This window comes from Mustela lutreola, chromosome 18 (assembly GCF_030435805.1).
Source record: "Mustela lutreola isolate mMusLut2 chromosome 18, mMusLut2.pri, whole genome shotgun sequence".
NCBI classification, from domain to species: Eukaryota; Metazoa; Chordata; class Mammalia; order Carnivora; family Mustelidae; genus Mustela; species Mustela lutreola.
Window position 1 is genome coordinate 3,777,023 of NC_081307.1, and position 20,730 is coordinate 3,797,752.

Below are 20,730 nucleotides of genomic sequence, written 5' to 3' on the forward strand. Positions count from 1 at the left end.
GTGGGTGGTGCTAAATTTGATGATTTGGTTAAAATGGTAACTGCCAGATCTCACCAATTAAAAGGTATATTGTCCCTTTTGTAATTAAAAATAAACTATGAGACTACGGGAAGCCTGGGTGGCTCAGTGGGTTAAGCCGCTGCCTTCGGCTCAGGTCATGATCCCAGGGTTGTGGGATGGAGTCCCGCATCGGGCTCCTTGCTCAGCAGGGAGCCTGCCTCTCTTTCCGCCTCTGCCTGCCTCTGCCTGCTTGTGTGCTTTCTTTCTCTCTCTTTCTGACAAGTGAATAAATAAAATCTTAAAAAAAAAAAAAAAAAAAAAAAAAAAGAACTAGGAGACTTAAATCTTAAAAAGCTACCAACGTTCAAAAAAAGGGAAAGAGGGGCGCCTGGGTGGCTCAGTGGGTTGAAGCCTCTGCCTTCGGCTCAGGTCGTGATCCCAGGGTCCTGGGATCGAGCCCCGCATCGGGCTGTCTGCTCCACGGAGAGCCTGCTTCCTCCTCTCTCTCTCTCTGCCTACTTGTGATCTCTGTCTGTCAAATGAATAAATAAATAAATAAAATCTTTAAAAAAAAAAATTAAAAAAAAAAAAAAAAAAAAAAAGGGAAAGAAATTAAAGGTCATAATAAAGATCAGCCAGAAGCATTATATCTGACTACAAAGAATAATAAACACTGAGGAGTGCCTGAGTGGCTCTTTCGGTTAAGTAACTTGACTGTTGATTTCAGCTCAGGTCATGATCCCAAGGTCATGAGATCCAGACTCCTATTGGGCTCCACACTCTCTCCCTCTCTGTCCCACTTATACAAGAGCTCTCTCTTTCTCTCTCTCAAAAAAAATTAATACATACTGAGATACACAAATATGTAGTACTGATACAGTATCTGAATTGTTTAAGTGCTTCAAAATATAAATTGCAGTATGTACTGCAATGATAAAAGCTTTAGACGCTATTTCCTTTACAATGAAGGACAGGATATTTCTAAATACCACTTCCCCAAACCATACTTTAAAAACCTAGCCACAATTTAGAAACAAAAGGGTGGGGAAAAAAAGAAACGAAAAGGTACAGTCATACTTAAATTTTATTATCTTCTGATTCTGTCTTAGAAAATCAAGATGCAGGGCACCTGGGTGACTCAGTCGGTTAAGTGTCTGCCTTCAGCTCAGGTCACGATCCCAGGGTCCTGGGATCGAGTCCAACGTTGGGCTCCCTGCTCAGCAGGGAGTCTGCTTCTCCCTCTGCCCCTTTCCCCAGCTTGTGCATGCGCGCTCTCTCTCTCTCAAAAATAAATAAAAATAAAATCTTAAAAAAAAAAAAAAAAGTCAAGATGCAGATGAAGGGTACTCAAAACTTTTGGGCTTCCTTTGCATTCTTAAAATTACAGAAATTGCAAAGAACTTTTGTTTATGTAAGTTTTACCATATTGATGTTTATTTATCATATTGAAAAATTAAAACAAACATTTAAATACATTGAAAATATCAGTAATATATCCACTATATTATTATAGACAACACAGTTTATGAAAAATAACTATATTCTAAATCAAAAAGTGAGAAGAGTGGTAATATTTTATACTTTTATGATTCAAATAATCCAGTTTAACAGAAGATGGCTGAAAAAAAAAAAAAAAGACAGCTGGATTGTCAGAGCTATATTTCTATATTCATCTGTAGTGATGACTTTCTGGCTGAACTATATGAAGGAAATCCACCATCGCACAGATATGTAGTTAGAAAAGAGAGGTCTGGAAGACTCTCTCAAAGGGTCTCAGGGAACCTGAAGAGGTCCTTAGACCAAATCTTGAATTGCTGATGTAGATCATAGGGGGTGGACTATTTCTGAAGTTTTAGAGAAGACTTAAGAATCATTTTTATTCTTTTCCTGTGAATACAAAATATTCTATTTCTTACTGCTAAGTCCTTCAACTTTGTGGTTCTGTTTTGTCTGGCAGCACACCAAATTTTTCCTTTTCTTCTTTTCCCTTTCACCATCCAACTGCCAAATGGTCATTCTTCCTTCCTTTTGCTCTTTTCCTCTCCAAGATGTGTTTAGAAGACTGTCCCTTTAAATCAGGTTGCCTTTTAAGTAAGTCTGACTCTATAAACCAGGCACCTGGCATTTATATTGTGTCTCTTTAAACCAAGTGTCTGCAAAGGGCACCAATCTCTTTAAATTCAGTGCCTCTATGTTTTTATGGAGTCTGGTCCTTTAAGATGATGTGCTTAATTATGGTATTTTCCCCCTGGCAGTTTCTAATCCAATCTTCTTTTATTTTAAAAGTAGTTCAGTGAATTTAATCTTCTAATCTCTCCAACTCACCCTTAGGCCCCTTCACTAGTGTTTTTCTGTCTTCCTCTAATTTTTTTTTCAGTCTGCCTTTACTTGCCTCAAAGCACCTAGTAGGATGGGGTGGGACAGTGTGTGGGATGTATGGCTCATGTGTGTTTTCTTCACAGTTATATTTCAGTTGAGGCATTCTGTATTCAGGTAATAATGAGCATTTTTTTTTTTTAAAGATTTATTTATTTATTTGAGGCAGGGAGTGGGGGCAGAGGGAAAGGGAGAGAGGGAATCCCAAGCAGACTCTATGCCCAGTGCAGCGCTTAACATGGGGCTCGATCTCACGACCCTGAGATCATGACTTGAGCTGGAACCAAGAACTGGACACTAAACCGACTGTGCCACCCTGGTGCCTCCAAGGGTGTAGCTTTGATAGAATTTTTCCTAGATGTGAAGTTATTGTGTGTCATGTGGTAAGATTTGGGGGAAGTTGTTTATTTCACATCCTCCTTGGTCTGCAGCTATCCGAAAACCCTAACCCTACATTTTTTAACATTAAAAGATAGTTAACCAAATCTTAAAAATAAGACTTTAGTGAGGTCTTTTACCTGAATGTTTCTTCCTGGAGTTGTTCCAGCTGAGTTTGGAGCTGCAGATGCCTTCTTCCTGCAGGACTGTTAGGATCTTCTATAGAATCAGACTGATTAAGTCTTTCCATTAATACCTGATTCTCTGCCAAGAGACTACTTTTCTCCTCTTGCAATGCTGCAACCTGTTAGTATATAGGAAGACAGCAATTATTTCTTCTAATTACACTATGATCAGCATAATCACTTGTGAATTACCATTAGAAAGCCTGTTTTAATCAACTTTCCCTTACAACTGTAACATTACTCTGGAATATTGCACAGGAAGAGCAATACTGTAAGAGTAAGCAGGAATTCATTCTTTATATCTGAAAAGATAAGATATGTAAATGGCAACTAAGCACACAAAAGGATACTCATGATTAATCATTAAGGAATTGCAAATTTAAACCACAATGTTATACTCATACACTCCTACCGGAATGGCTCAAATAAAAAATATTGCTATACCAAGTGTTGGAAAAGATGTAGAACTTTTTTGAAGTAGGCTCCACATGGAGCCCAACATAGGGCTTGAACTCATGATCCTGAGATCATGCCCTGAGCTGGGATCAAGAGTCAGATGCTTAACGGATTGAGCCACCCAGGTGCCTCTGAAGATGTAGAACAAATGGAAGTCTCATACATCTCTGGTGAGAATGTAAAATGTTTCAGGCACTTTGGAAAACAGCATTGCATTACAAAAAAAAAAAAAAAAAAAATTAAACATGCAACTACCACATGACCCAGTCAGTATTTACTAACTCAGGAGAAATAAAAGCACGGGGCCCATACAAAGACTTATAAAGAATGTTAACAGCAGGGGCGCCTGGATGGCTCAGTGGGTTAAGCCGCTGCCTTCGGCTCAGGTCATGATCTCAGGGTCCTGGGATTGAGTCCCGCATCGGGCTCTCTGCTCAGCAGGGAAGCTGCTTCCCTCTCTCTCTCTGCCTGCCTCTCCGTCTACTTGTGATTTCTCTGTCATATAAATAAATAAAATCTTAAAAAAAAAAAAAGAATGTTAACAGCAGTTTTGCTTGTGATAGAGAAAAACGAGAAATAACACAAATGTTCATCAACAGATGAATGGAAAAGTTCTAATATATTCATAATAGAACACTATTTGGCAATTAAAAAGAAGAATTAACTCTTGATACTGTCAAAAATAATGAACTCAGATGAAAAGTAAGTATAAATAATATATGATTCTTTTTATACGCAATTCTAGAAGATATGAACTAATCTATAGTGACAAGGCAGAGCTAGGGACTGGAGGGGGAATACAAAGTCATGAGAAACTTTTGAGGGTGATGGGTTCATTATATTAATTGTGGTAATGTTTTTACACATTCACACATAAATCAACACGCATGAAAATTGTACATTTTAAATATGAACAGTTTATGTTTTAATTACAGCTCAATAAAGCTGTAAGAACAAAAGCCACCTGCCATTTCTAATTCTTACTTGCCACCCCCTACTTTCCCCTGAACTTGTTCTGGTTGGGCTACTACCCTACCATTCCACACAACTGCTCATCAGGATCACCATGGACACTTCCACGTCACTGCAAACAATCAACATATGCCACAACCCATTACCTTCTCCTCCCTGAAACAGTTTCTTCACTTGGCTGCCAGGACACCTTACTCTTGGGCTTTCTGGACCCAACCTACCAGGCTTCTCTTTCTCCTTAGTCAATTACTCTCAATTTCTCTGCCATTAGAGTGCCCTACAACTTTCTTCTCTACATGCAGTAATGGCTCACACAGTGACAACTTCAGTGACAATTCACCCATTTCTATTTCTCAACTGGAACCCTAAACTGGGTACCATTTCCATGTGAATGTCTAAAAGGCATCTCAAACTTAAACTGTCCAATTAATTATTCCTCACTCCCCAGTTCTTCCAGTTTCTCCCATTTCGGTGAAAAGTTAACTCTATCCTTCCGGTTGCTCAGTCATAAGCCTTAACATCTTTAATCTCATATCCACACCAATCTGTCAGCAAATACCACTTTTCACACACATTTTTACCACTTACCAGCCAAAATTCCAATCTAATCCAACATAATTTTTTTTTTTTTGCCTGGATTGCAATGACTGCAATGACTTCTTCTTCTTTTTTTTTTTTTTAGAGATTTTATTTATTTATTTGACAGAGAGAGATCACAAGTAGACAGAGAGGCAGGCAGAGAGAGAGAGAGAGAGAGAGAGGAGGAAGCAGGCTCCCCGCTGAGCACAGAGCCCAATGCGGGACTCGATCCCAGGACCCCGAGATCATGACCTGAGCCAAAGGCAGCGGCTTAACCCACTGAGTCACCCAGGCGCCCCACTGCAATGACTTCTTAATTAGTCTAATAAATTTGGCCCTTGCCTCCTTTTAGTCTGTTCTCCATACAGCAGCCCCATAGTCCATCAAAACAAAATGCAGACCACATGACTACTTTGCTCAAATGTTCTACTGGATTCCCATTTACTCAAAGTTAAAATCATTATAAAAGCTTATAAGGCCTCTCCAGACTGATTTCCACTTCACACACTCTCTTCTGTGGGTACTTAGTAATGTTTGTTGAATAAAAGAAGCTAAAATGCCAGCTCTATAATTTGTCAGATTTCCATAAATGCATGGGTCTTTTCTCAGAAGACAGCAGTGGCTCCACCCCGTGCCACTGGACCATTTCTTTTTCTTTCTTTTAATTTTTTTTAACAACAGAGCTTTTCTTTTTCTTTTTTTTTTTTTTTTTAAAGATTTTTTATTTATTTATGTGACAGAGAGACATCACAAGTAGGCAGAGAGGCAGGCAGAGAGAGAGAGGAGGAAGCAGGCTCCCTGCCGAGCAGAGAGCCCGGTGTGGGACTCGATCCCAGGTCCCCGAGATCATGACCTGAGCCAAAGGCAGGAGCTTAACCCACTGAGCCACCCAGGCGCCCCCACTGGCCCATTTCATTTCTGCTCTTTAATCCTTTTTTCAAAAAAGAGGTATGTCTATATAATTAGCAGAAGTCTTTTTCACACACACAGAAAAAGGAGACCACAGGCATACCTCATTTTACTGCACATCTCAGTACTGCAATTTTTACAAACTGAAGGTTTGTGACAACCAAGTCTACAGGCACCATTTTTCCAATAGCATTTGCTCACTTCCTGTCTGTTACATTCTGATAACTCTTGCAATATTTTAAACTTAAAACATCCCCATATAAGATGGTGAATTTAACTGATAACTTTGGAGTATGTTCTCACTGCTTCACCAACCAGCTGTTTCTTTCCCCACTGGCCTCTCTATAACCTGAGACACAATAACACTGAAATTAGGCCAATTAATAATCCTACAATGCACTGTTAAGTATTCAAGTAAAAAGTCATACATCTCTCATTTTAAATCAAAAGCTAGAAATGATTAAGCTTAGTGAGGAAGGCATGTTGAAAGCTGAGACAGGCTGAAAGCTAAGACAGCTGAAAGCTGAGACAGGCTCTTTGTATCAGTTTAGCCAAATTATGAATGCAAAGGAAAAGTTCGTGAAGGAAATGAAAAATCTAAAGCTATTCCAGTGAACGTGCAAATGATAAAGACACACAGCCTTACTGCTGACACAGAGAAAGTTTTAGTGGTCTGGATAGAGATCAAACCAGACACAACATTCCCTTCAGCAGTCCAAACCCACAATAACTCTGAGATATGCTTGTACTGAAAAATTAATACACAAACATGATTTAAGAAAAAAAAAAAACCAGACAAGAAAAAGGGGCTTACTAGTCAGTTTTCTGTTGAGTTTTTCTACTTCCAAGAGACAATTAATTTTAACTATTCCAAACTTTACTGTTTTTGGCTGTTATTTTATATCTCTAAATGTTTTACACCACAATTTCTCGATTTACGAATCTTAGACATTATCTAGTGACTCCTTTGACAGGTTAAACTATAGTTACTTGTGTCATCCTTCCTTTCCACAAATATAATAATATCACTATTCTTGTTTCCCTCTCTGGTCATCTCTGCAACCATTTTTTTTTTTTTAGATTTTATTTATTTGACAGAGAGAGATCACAAGTAGGCTGAGAAGCAGGCAGAGAGAAAGGAGGAAGCAGCCTCCCTCCCTAACAGAGAGTCTGATGCGGGACTTGATCCCAGGACCCTAAGATCACGACCTGAGCTGAAGGCAGAGGCTTAACCCACTGAGTCACCTAGGCGCCCCTCATCTCTGCAATCTTAAACAAGTACTTACTCTTTTCACTCAATCCCCTACCCATTCATTCACTCACTCAGATGTTCACTGTGTGCCTATTGTATGCAGCAGGGACTACATGATCACGGAAGGCCTCCCAGGAGGCCTAATTTCATCCTGGGCACATCTCAGTGTCCAGTAAGTATTTTATGACAAATAAGTCAGGTGATTTTGAGCTGCGACTGGATGTCCAGAAGGAACCAGCCATGTAATGGGTGTTGTGCCAACAGAAGTGGTTCCTGACTCCCTTTTGGCAAGAACATTAGTGACCCTATCTTTCCTTCATGTCTTCTGTCCTTGTCTACTGCTGTCACTTTGCCTTTACGTTGGCAATAACATTTCTCTATAGGACAATTCTAAATGTTGAAATGGGTTTGTATTATTACTTTATTTTTTATTTTATTTTTTTATAGGGAAATGACACTTTCCGTTCCATTATGAGTAGAGCTTTTATTTTATTTTATTTTTTTTTTAAGATTTTATTTATTTACTTGTCAGAGATAGAGGGAGAGAGAGCGAGTGAGCACAGGCAGACAGAGAGGCAGGCAGAGGCAGAGGGAGAAGCAGGCTCCCTGCTGAGCAAGGAGCCCGATGTGGGACTCGATCCCAGGGTGCTGGGATCTGATCCGAAGGCAGCTGCCCAACCAATGAGCCACCCAGGCGTCCCTGTATTATTACTTTAGAGATCACATTATCAAGTGGGTCACTACTGTTTTCTGCAGAGCTAAGTGTATCATAGGGCTGTAGTTTGCCAAAGTTTATCAAAGATAATGATTATATTCTAGTCATAAAAACCATCATCTCTTATTTATTATTATTATTAATCTTAGCATTTGTGTAGAGTTATGTTTTAAAATTTTGGAAAAGCAATTAATGGCACTTACACTGTGACTAGATAAATATCATTTACTGAATGACCCAGCAAGTGTGCTCTGATTATACTTCCTCCTATGTGCATCCAAAGCGATGACCAATACCTCTGCCTTTCAACGTAAAATTCTTCTATTATAAAATATTATGAACTCTGTATAGTCATAACCCAGCTTTAACAAGTATCAAAACATGGCCAATTGGGCGCCTGGGTGGCTCAGTGGGTTAAGCCGCTGCCTTCGGCTCAGGTTATGATCTCAGAGTCCTGGGATAGAGCCCCACATCAGGCTCTCTGCTCAGCAGGGAGCCTGCTTCCTCCTCTGTCTCTGCCTGCCTTTCTGCCTGCTTCTGATCTCTGTCAAGTAAATAAATAAAATCTTAAAAAAAAAAAAATACACACACAATTATGTATTTGTACCTTTTTGCCCATGCCCTGATCTCTCTAATTTTGAGGTAAATCATAAATAATTTTTTACTCTTAATTGTGAGAGATTTACTATACACTTTAACTATCCTGTTAAGTTTTTCACTTTAACAATTCTATTTTTAATTTACTTAAGTGTTTGTTTTCTGATTTTAGCATCATGTCCCAGATGGAGTATCTTTACTAATTTCACTGAGAGTATTAAATAGATCTAAAAATATTAATCTCTGCTACCATCCCAAATTTCTCCACTTCCTTTAGGACTATCTTCCTGTTTATCTTCCTCCTTTTCTCTTTTGTAATGCAGACTTTCCTTAATGAAGTAGTCAAAGCAAGGGTTCATGAACTTCACATTAGGGCTTATCTACAAAAAGTTGGCCTTTCTGTATATTATGAGTATCTACTATGGATAGTGGCAAACACTACAAATGAGCGCTTTAAAAAAAAAATCTCCCCCACCCCTCCCTAAAGCTAGCGCAGATAGCCCCCCTTTCTTTTCTTGTTATACTATTCATTCATTTCTTCTAAATTTAATGGGGCTGCCGGAAGTAAAGAAAATTAATATATTTGATGAGTCTACTATCTTTAACCACAAATCTGTTTTTCCCCCTTTTTTTCCTTAATTAGGGTTGCATGGTAACCCAACAATACTGTATGGTAATACACAGCACCTTTGGTGTTGCTTATAGTGGTACATTTCAAACAGGTAACACACAGAAAACATCTCTAACCTGCATATCCAACTCATGGCACCTTTGAGCAATTTCTTCTTTTGCTGACAAAGCTTCATTTAGTTCCTCTGTAGTTTTCTTCAACTAGTTATAAACAAAAAGATGCAACAAACATTTCAATATGAATAGAAACAATTAATAATTACATAGGCATAACAAAGAATTAGAACACTTTCCTCTCATTTCTTTCTGAGGGGCTGGGAAAAATTGAGAACTCTTGCCAAGAGTCAAAAACAGCCATTTCTAACTTTGAATATCTTCTAGTCGTTAAGTCTTGTCTTTTCTGTACTGAATCTGGTTCTTTCCTCTTATCAAGTTTTCTTACACAAGTTTTCTTCCTGTCTGGGCTACATGATTCTTGGTAATGTTAATTCTGTAATAACCGAAAATTTTTCCCTTGATAAAATATTTATGTGCTAGAGGATGGGGGTTTCAATTGTTGAAATATATAGCCAGAGGTATTTCAACACAAAATCTTCAAGCATATTACACCTTTATGTTAATTTGTGTAACAAAGTTTTAAAAAATATTTTTATTATTCTGATTCTCAACACAAACCAAACATTTCTGAGTTGTGGCCCATAAACCCTAGGTTAGCAAAGCAAGAACAAATTAATTAAAATTGATTAATTTTTAAAAAGTGATTAAAAATTATATTAGCTTTTCCATTCATGTGACCACACCGGTGTAACATAGATTAAAAAAAAAAATCCATAAAAGGCAACAACTTTAAAATCTAACATCACAAAGTAAGAGAAGCAAATTATAACTCGAGTTAAAATTATATCATGATTGAGGGGGCACCTGGGTGGCTCAGTGGGTTAAAGCCTCTGCCTTCGGCTCAGGTCATGATCTCAGGGTCCTGGGATCGAGCCCCACATCGGGCTCTCTGCTCAGCAGGGAGCCTGCTTCCTCCTCTCTCTCTGCCTTCCTCTCTGCCTTCCTCTCTGCCTTCTTGTGATCTGTCTGACAAATAAATAAAATCTTAAAAAAAAAAAAAAAAAGGGTTTTCATTTGGGGCGCCTGGGTGGCTCAGTGGGTTAAGCCTCTGCCTTCAGCTCAGGTCATGATCTCAGGGTCCTGGGATCGAGTCCTGCATCGGGCTCTCTGCTCAGCAGGGAGCCTGCTTCCTCCTCTCTCTCTCTGCCTGCCTCTCTACCTACTTGTGATCTCTGTCTGTCAAATAAATAAATAAAAATCTTTAAAAGAAAAAAAAATTATATCAAAATTATATCATGACCATGGGATAAAGCCTCTGCCTTTAGCTCAGGTCATGGTCCCAGAATCCTGGAATCAAGCCCCTCATCGGGCTCTCTGCTCAGCGGGGAGCCTGCTTCTTCCTCTCTCTCTGCCTGCTTCTCTGCCTACTTGTGATCTTCGAAAAAATAAATAAAATCTTAAAAAAATAATTGTATCATGACCAAAGATCTTCCTACAAAACATTTAGAAACCAATGGTAAGAAATGAGAGATCACACGAAGATTTCTGTTTACACTTTGGAAAAGATGTCCCAGGACAGATGGAATACAGAAACTGACAATGTAAGTTGCAGTGTTTTATTGCAAAGCAGTAATTAAAATTACAAAATAACTTTTTGGCTAAAATTGCAAGAATATACTGCAGGCAGAATTCCTTTAAGAATACAGTAGGTTCCTTGGTGCATTTAAATATCTACTGACTTTGGGATTATGGACATTGGAGAGGGTATGTGCTTTGGTGAGTGCTGTGAAGTGTGTAAACCTGGTGATTCACAGGCCTGTACCCCTGAGGATAAAAATATATGTTTATAAAAAATAAAAAATTGAAAAAATATAATAAAAAAATAAAATTAAATTAAAAAAGAAAAGAAAAGAGATGAAAATAAATAAATAAATAAATATCTACTGACTATTCCCTCACAAAGATGGAAGGGTGTAGGAGACATCTGCCATGGAAGACTCATGTGAAATAAAAGGTATTTTGTATTATAAGTAAATCATAAGATTAAAACTCATGCCACTTGCCAAGAATGCATCTATTGTGCTAAATGTGGCATAAAAAGATATCACCAATGGGAAGAAAAAAATCATGACTAGAAAACATGAATTACGATGACTTAAATTTATTTTAAAGTGGATCATACAATATTTTAATTATAAATTATAAATTTAGGGGCGCCTGGGTGGCTCAGTGGTTAGGCCGCTGCCTTCGGCTCGGGTCATGATCTCAGGGTCCTGGGATCGAGTCCCGCATCGGGCTCTCTGCTCAGCAGGGAGCCTGCTTCCTCCTCTCTCTCTCTCTCTGCCTGCCTCTCTGCCTACTTGTGATTTCTCTCTGTCAAATAAATAAATAAAATCTTAAAAAAATAAAAATAAAAAAAATTATAAATTTAATTACAAATGCATAATATCTACTAGTAAAACAGCTTAAGTGTTGAACTTATGGAAAAAACAAATAGTTAAACCAACATATTCTATAAGCAAATTCAACTGAAACATTCTTTTCATTAGTATCTGAATTTATTCTTTTCAATCGCTACATGGATAAACAATGCATACCTGGCGATCAAGGTCAACATAGGCATCGTTTCCAGCAGAGACAGGTGATTCCTTACTCATCAGCTGAAATTAAGATTTAAATGATTGTAACTATAAGGCAAAAATGACATCATATAAAATACACTTAGATAACAACATGAACACCTGGGATTATAAAAATTAAAATGAAGACACAAATGTAAGAGGAACATTTTCCTATAGATTTTCAGTCTAAAATCTTTTTTATCCCAGGATAATGCCTCCATTTAAAATTACAGGTCTAAATTTTGGTGCTCATTTTTACTGTAAGGGCAGTCATAAGAATTAAGACAAATCTTTAGGTTAAAAAAGCAGCTAAGTATTTAAAAACTGACTTCTCGGTAAAAAAACAGCAACACTGATGTAACTCTATCTAAAATATAAATATGGGCAATATCAGTATTAGCCAAAATGACCTGGCTGATGTTTACCTCACACACACAAACACACCCACACCCCTCTATTTCTTAGCCTCTCTCACCCTGGTGTTGCAGAGAGAGGAGCCATATAACATGTGAGGGCTTGGGAGTGAAGGGGCTAAATTTCTGATTGTGACAAATGTCAGGGGCAGACTCAAATGGTCCCAATTTTCTACTCTTTCCTTCTTATGTTGAGGGACAAAAGAAAGGGGGACAATTAGAAATGTGGGGATGCACTGTTGAGAGAGATCTTGTAATATCAGCCTTTAGTAACACTCTTTGAGAGATCAGAAAATTGTTATGTTCAGCTGTACTTTTTTTCTCCTCAGTGGTTCTCAAAGTGAAGTTCTCAAACCATCAGTGTTGCCTGGAAACTCTTCAGAAATGCAAATTACTGGGTCCCAGCCCAGATCTACTGACTTAGAAACTGGGGAGGGAAGGGGAGCTGCTAGGGCTCAGCAACATAAAGTCCTCTGGGTGACTCTAATACATACTGAAGTTTGAGAATCACTGCTCTATATTAATGGGATGAGAAGAGTACAAAGTCCCTCAGCATAATTAGGAAAAAAAAAAAAAAAATCTCAGGAAGAGTAAAAAACACGGGCTTCAGTGTTTATGCTTTCCTCATGACAATATTAATCATAAGATTTTTGAGACTTCTTCCAACAAAAAATAGTCCCACTGTAAAGAATATACAATTCATAAAAATATAAAAAGGAAAATCATTATTCTACCATCCAGAACAATCACCTTTATAATTCTGAAATATTTAAGAAGCTACCATCCAAGGGTGTAGCACAAATAGGTCAGGTGAGTAAGACAAGCATTATTAGAGTATGATAACCAGCTGTGCCAGATTCAGAGATGCCCTATCTAATCAGAGACCAGTAATAGAAGGACCAGAAGTGTTTGTCTTTTTCCTTTTCCCACTGTTATAGCTAAGTCCTCATGATAATATAGCAACAACTCTGAATAAAAACCCAAGTGTCCTACACTCTGAATACAACCTTTTCTCAATCCTGGTCTCTCATTCAATTACGTTTAATTTATGTGCTCCTAAATCGGAGGTTTCCAAGCCCTACACCTCCCTCCTTTCTCCTGGGCTTCTAGTGAGACTCCATCATTCTGATATTCACTTTTTTCCTTACTCTGCTGAGACTTTATACTAAACATTATTGTTTTTGCCTGCTCACATTTACCCCTCCTTCTTCTGTTAACAATATCATCTTATTTTTGGGAACTTCCCTCCCCTGCTTTAGGTTCCATGGTTCACCATTTGTTTAACCAATTACCTTCTACTTTCTAGTTCAGATTTTTCAGTCTATTCCGTTGATGACCTTTGTCAATATCTCAATTTTCTTATCTTCAAGTCTTTCTTCCTGGCAAAATCTCAGTATAATATTATTCTACCTACCTATCTCTTCTGGCCATAAACCAGACTATTAAGTACTGAGAGTATAAAACCAAACAAACAAAAATTTAAATCAGAAAACACTATAAATACATAGTTTCTAATTTTCAACTGGGCCTTTAAAGTTGCTTCTAAAGTACAATTATGCTTCCACTGTCAGCAGTCTCTTTATTCCTTTTATAGATGATTCTAAACCTTTCTTATTTCTCAAATCTCTGCACTCTTCATCAGAAAACCTTGTCTCCTAATAAGAATGTCCCATGTCTTTTTTTTTTTTTTTTTTTTTTTTTTTTTTTTTTTTTTTTTTAAAGGAATGTCCCATGTCTTAATTTACAAAATTGGCAACGTTCATGACCACACTTTCCTTTTTCAATTTTGTTTTAAGACAAGATCTTTAAAAAAAAAGAAAGGACATTCACAAAGAGGTGGAAAAAACAGAATCCTAGTACACTGCTGGTAGGAATGTAAAATGCTGCAGGATGTGTGGAAAACAAGTTGGTGCTTTCTCAAAAAAGTTAAACATAATTACCATATGACCAAGAAACTCAATTTCAATATGCCCAGAAGAATTAAATTAATAGTGGATGTTTAAAAGAAAACCAAAACGCTTATATTAACATTCACAGCATTATTCACAATAGCCAAAAGGTAGGAACAACCCCAAATGTCCCTCAACTTAAGAATAAACAAAATGCTGCACATCCATACAATGGATTTTTCAGCCATAAAAAGGAGCAAGTATTAATACGTGCTACAAAATGACCTTGAAAGTATCATGCTAAATGAACAAAGACAGACACAAAAGGCCACATATCATATGATTCCATTTATATGAAATATCCAGAATATGGAAATTCATACAGACAGAAAGCAGACTTCCGGCTGACATAGGCTGGAGAGAGGAGGAAATGAGAACAGCCTATGTAGTGGACGTAAAGGATTTCCTTTTGTGGTGATGGAAAAAGGTGGAACAAAATAGTCACCATGTTTGCACAACATTATGAACACACTAAATGTCACTAATGGCAAGTATTTGTTATGCATATTTTATCACAGTAAGTAAATAAATGTCAGTAGTACCTGAATAAAGAAATATAAATAGAATATACCCTTAAAAAAAAAAAAAAAACTACCACTTTAAAGAAGCCCTTATTACTTCCATTATTCTATCCAGCTACTCCCCCCCCCACCTTCTTCCCCTTGGTCCCATCAGTTACCAATCCTATGGATTCAAGCTCCTTTAATTTTCCAAATCTGTGCACCTGTCTCCACCCTGACTGCCATAACCTTGTTCAGGCTTCTATCATTCACTCTTGGTAATTAAGTATTAATTACTAAGGTCTCTTAAGTGCTCTCCCTTTTTCTAGCCCTGTTTAACTCCAAACCATTCTTCTCATCATATACATTTTCTTAAATAAAGACTTGAATATATTTTCTCCTTAAAATCTATTCACTGATTTCCAAAATCCCAATTCCCAAAGGAAACTGCTCAATATTCTAATGACTTTAGATCTCTTGTTTCATTTCTAAGCACTTGCTATACCTCACCATGGTCGCTTTGGGTAACCAACATTCCAGATAAGTCTTGCTTTCTCTTGCCTCCTGGACTTTACCACAATTTTTGCCCTTTCCTTACCTCATCTCATTCCATGCTCAGTCAAGATGCCACCTTCTTGGGGTACCTGGGTGACTCAGTGGGTTAAGGCCTCTGCCTTTAGCTCAGGTCATGACCCCAGTGTCCTGGGATCGAGCCCACACTGGCCTCCCAGCTCATCAAGGAGTCTGCTTCTCCCTCTCCTTCTGCCCCTCCCTGCCTTGACTCTGTCTCAAATAAATAAGATCTTTTTTTTTTTTTTTTTTTTAAGATTTTATTTATTTACTTGTCCGAGATAGAGGGAGAGAGAGTGAGCACAGGCAGACAGAGAGGCAGGCAGAGGCAGAGGGAGAAGCAGGCTCCCTGCTGAGCAAGGAGCCCGATGTGGGACTCGATCCCAGGGTGCTGGGATCATGACCTGAGCCGAAGGCAGCTGCCCAACCAATGAGCCACCCAGGCGTCCCTCAAATAAATAAGATCTTAAAAAAATTTTTTTAAACAAATTACTATCAACTATACTTCCATGAAATCGAGGTAGCCTAATTTAAACACTTGCTTCCCAATGGGTGCACACTGTTGTCATATTTCTATTAAAATAAAATAGTTTGGAGGTGCTTAGGTGGCTCATTCGGAAGAGCATGTGATTCTTGATCTTGGGGTAGTGAGTTCAAGCCCCACACTGGGTCTAGTAGAGATTAACTTAGATAAACTTTAAAACATTATGTAAGATAGTTTGATAAACACTGTTGTGTTCAATCTTGGTCTGAATGTCTAAATAATTCCTTGGGCTAGATTCATAGAATTAATAGTCATTTGGTGACATTTTATTTTTTTATTTTTAGCAATTTTATAACTGTTTTTTTTTTTTAAGATTTTAAAAATTTATTTGACAGAGAGAGATCACAAGTAGGCAGAGAGGCAGGCAGAGAGAGAGTGGGAAGCAGGCTCCGTGGTGAGCAGAGAGCCGGATGTGGGGCTCAATCCCAGAACCCTGAGATCATGACCTGAGCCGAAGGCAGAGGCTTAACCCACTGAGCCACCCAGGTGCCCCGACATATTTTAATTTTAAAAATATTCCTATAATACAAACCTATAATTATAGAAAAATTGGCAAATACAGAAAAGAGCACGAAATATCCAACCATTTGGAGATGGTTAACATTTTGTCATTTTTCACTCATCTTAATTTCTATTTTAAACAGAAATGGGATTTTATTGCTCATGTGCCCTGTTTCCCTAATAAGCCTTACCCATATTTTTATATATTTTTCAGAAATTCACTTTAACGCTACCTAATAATATGTCAATATATTATTCTACTATAATTTAGGTGGTTAGGCTATTTCTGTTTCCGTACTAGAAAATAATGTGAAAAAAATCTTGAGGCACTACAGCATAATGGTTCTAGGCGTGGGCTGGGCTCTGAACTCAGACTGCTTATATCTAAGTTCTAACTCTGCTGCTACTTCTTGTGTGAACTTGAGGTTACTCACACTGTCTATGCTTCAGTTTCCCCTTTAATAAACTGGGGACAATAACAGTGTATACCTCAAAATATTAAATTTTTCATTTTAAAATTTTTTGATAAAATTAGGGTGCCTGAGTGGCTCAGTTGGTTAAAGCCTCTGCCTTCGGCTCAGGTCATGATCCCAGGGTCCTGGGATCAAGCCCCACATTGGGCTCTCTGCTCAGCGGGGAGCCTGCTTCCCCCAGCTCTCTGCCTGCCTCTCTGCCTACTTGTGATCTCTGTCATATAAATAAATAAAATGTTTTAAAAAATAAAGTAAATAATATAAATAAAATAAAAATAAAATTAAAAAATTTGCCAATTTACTAATTTTAAGTCTACATTTCAATAGCATTAATTATAATTGTGAATTTTAAATGAGTTAATAGACACAATGCATTTATTAAGTACTAGCACTATCTAGCACATAGTAGGTTTGACATAATATCTGCTATTACTATATCTCTGTATTTCAGATCTCCTTAGGATAAATTCCTAAAAACAGAATTATAGGATCAATTACAGTTAGGCAGAACTGTTAGTGGCCCTTTATTCTTTTTCTTATTTTTGGAGTAACAGACTCCTCAGGTTTTGGCTGGTTTTGTGACTATCTGTGTAGCTCCATGAATAATATCTGGCTAACACGGGTGAGAACTGCTGAGTTTATTTAGAGGAAGTGGATAACTCTTCCCTCAGTCCTTCCTGATGGCTGGAAATGGAATGTGATAGCTGGAACCTGAGAAGCCACAGCTGAACCACTAAGTCGGAAGCATGTCTTAAGGAAATAAGAAAGCTGTGTCCCTGATGACTACAGAGCAAAATCCAAGATGACTTAAGAGCAAAATAACTTCTATCTTGCTTGAGAGATCATCATTTTGATATTTTAACACTCACGACCTAATATCTCATATAATACAAGAGTATAATATTTTTAAAAAGATGTACCAGTTCGATCTTCCTATCATCAGAACTGACAGCTAAACTGATCGTCTTTTAAAAGCTTTGTTTTTTGGGGGTGCCTGAGTGGCTTAGTCGTTAAGCATCTGTCTTTGGCTCAGGTCACAATCCCAGGGTCCTGGGATAGAGCTCACATCGGGTTCCCTGCTCCGTGGGAAACCTGCTTTTCCCTCTCCTACTCCCCCTGCTTGTGTTCCCTCTCTTGCTGTGTCTCTGTCAAATAAATAAATAAAATCTTGAAAAAAATAAATGAATAAAACAAAAGCTTTGCTTTTTTGAAAGGTCCTGTAGTAAGGAATTTGGCTGGCCTTTTGTCCTGTTACTGGCAAGCAGCCCCTCAATCTCTGGTATTTCCTTCCTGATAAGAGTAACTTTGTTATTTGTGGGTCCTAGGTAGTTAAAGCTAAAAAACTGGATGATCAAATTGGGGGCTGGCCATGCCAGAAAAACCAGTCATGTATCAGAGGACTGTGTCTTTGAGCCACTTCATAATCAGTCTGACTTTTGTGGGGAGGAGTGCTGGAAACTGCCTTCAACTCCATGGTCACTGATAGAATCAATCACACCTACATAATGAAACCCCAATAAAAACTTGGAAACATGAAAACTCAGGTGGGCCTCTCCAGTTGGCAGTACCTTGGAACTGTCACACAGTAATGTGCTGGGAGTGTGATAGATCTTGATTCCACAGAGAGGGAACAATAGAAACTTTGCATTTGGGACTTCGTAAACCTCACTATATGCATTTTTGGGGTGGGGGGATTTGGTTCTGGTTTGTATTCACTTGCTATAATAATACTGTCATCATTCCTGAGTTCTGTGAGTCAGAACCCTGGGGGGAGGTGGTGGGAACTCCTGGATTTATAGTCAGATGGTAGATTTCTTTAAAAATACAACTTTACTTAACGGACATTTAGCATTTTTCATGCTGTCTGTTGTATTTTTTTGTCAGTTGCATGTTCAAGTCCTATACTTTTCTCTAGTACCCCTAAGGGTTTATTCCATTGCCTTCATGATTAAAAACATTCTCACATCTGGAAATCAACTGGTTATTAACTTACATTTTATTTTTACTTTTATAGTTTTATGTCTCACTTTTGATGGAGCTCACAACACGCTACCCCAAAGTATGGCACCTTGGCACAGTGAATACTTCAAGCTGAACGAATTTGAGAAAGAGCAGGTACAGGATAGATTTTTCTACCTTCTCCTGAAGCAGGTCATAAAATCCTCATGTAAGAGGTGTCTTCCCTATTTTCTCAAAGCAAAGGAAAGAAGCATCCTTATCTCCAAAGATAGAGGGATTTTCAAAGAATCTTGAATCAACAGGAATTGCTGTTTCCCCCAGGTTACCATCCTTAGCTCAAACCCTTGTATACCCTGTCACATTTTTCCATGATTCTCCATTCTTCATCAAACTCAGCCCTAAAACCCTCAAGTTTAAACACTTCTTTGAAAAAAATAAATAAAAAACAAATACTTTCTTCATTTTAATTTCCTTAAGAAGGTCTCTATGTCATGTAAAACTCAAATACATATGTATTCTTTTTAATCTCTCCTTTGATACAGAGATCTCAGCTGAAAACTTGGATGGGTAGAAGAAAAAGGTATTTTTCCTCCCCTACAGTAGCTTTGGGTATGGTTGGAGTTGAAGACCCACCTTCTGCCAAACGAGAAACCAATAATTAAGCGTGAGGTAGACTGCTAGTTTAAGATATGTATTTACAATGGCTTTAGAAATTAGTCTACTATTTGTAGTTCATTGGGGCATTTTTAAAAGTTAGGAGTAGTTACTGAATACCTATACCTACAAGACAAATGTGTAAGATTTAAATACAAATGAGAAATTTAAATGTATGATTTTTTTAAAATAAAAATGAGGCACAGTATATCATAAGTGCAAAGAAAAAAATTCTCAAAAAATGAGGAGAATCTTTTTAAAATTTCCACATCTACTATTCCAGTTTGCTCCTTTAATTTCTCACGAACAGTAAGCATAAAGCTCCAACATACCTCTTGAATGGCTGTCATGACAACATGTTGAACAGATTCCTCCATCATCATAATGGCTTGGATGTACTCTGAAAATAAGAACAATCTGGAATGTCACTGTTCAAGTTAAAGGTACTCAAGGAGTAAAGTCTCACACTTCATGAATTCTTTTAAGTAGTTTTCTGTATTTTCATTCTTCCTAGGAATTCTTCATGTTATATGCACCACAGGTAAGTAAAGGCTGCAAATCACAGTACTTCGGTTTCGTTAAGATAAGCCCACCACCACCACCATCACCATTACAAAGTTGAGGCTACAGCTAAAGGTCACAGGAATATAGCTTCCTAGGGATATTAGATGATGAAACAGCAAAGCCTAAAGCCAGAATGGGAAGAATTCCTTATTACTATTCCTAAAATTTAAAAATTATCTGTCTCTGCTACATATATATACTTTGTTACAGGTTAAAAAAAACTCTGATGTCTGTGCTTTATTCTTGTGTGACATCAAAGCATTGCATCATGTGAAATTCCTACCTTAATACTTTCTATTAAAGAATAATCTTAATAAACTTGAGAGCTGCTTAGGACAAAGAATTAAAATGAAGATAGAAAGTGACATCATAATTAAATGAATACTGCATTACCCTGGACTTTAAAATACACACATCACTAATAAGCTAAAGTACCATCTTCATCAATCTTGCTCACTCTACTCTCACCACTACCAAAAAGAGAAGGATCTCTTAGCTGTCAGTAGAAAAAGATAGCTTCTTGTCTTATGAATAAGCACTAGAAGTAATTTTCCTTGTTTGCAAATCCAGCAATGAATGGAAAAAGTGGCATTAAACAAAACAAAAATCAACAGGCCATCTGGGTTCTAACAAGTATGGTAAATATGTTTTAATAAGTAACATTTAGAAGAGTAAAGTAATTAGGGAATTTTAGCCTCAACCTGCCTCTCTTCCCATACATCCAAAAAAACCTCTCCACACATATACTAGAAGCTTGTCTCAGCACTTCAAGTATTACATGACGGAGTCTCACTGTGAAACTGTTAAAGTGATCTTTTGGTAAAAGAGTCATCTATTTGGAATGTCAAGCTGTATAATGCTTTGCGTGATGGATCT

The 20,730-nt window shown here is 37.7% G+C and overlaps 1 protein-coding gene across 3 annotated transcripts in view; it reads right to left on the minus strand.

The window, feature by feature from the left end:
• The window catches only part of HOOK3 (hook microtubule tethering protein 3), a 107,056-nt gene that overhangs the window by 50,781 nt on the left and 35,545 nt on the right, over window positions 1-20,730 (minus strand). For all 3 annotated transcript variants that reach the window (XR_009349645.1, XM_059156056.1, XM_059156057.1), the window contains exons 6-9: window positions 19,623-19,690; window positions 11,704-11,766; window positions 9,167-9,250; window positions 2,895-3,058 (exon numbers count right to left, since the gene is read on the minus strand). Coding sequence is in view for 2 of the 3 variants with exons in the window: in XM_059156056.1 (XP_059012039.1) it covers window positions 2,895-3,058; window positions 9,167-9,250; window positions 11,704-11,766; window positions 19,623-19,690 (379 nt within the window). In the remaining variant the exon portion in view is untranslated. The remainder of the gene's footprint in view (window positions 1-2,894; window positions 3,059-9,166; window positions 9,251-11,703; window positions 11,767-19,622; window positions 19,691-20,730) is intronic.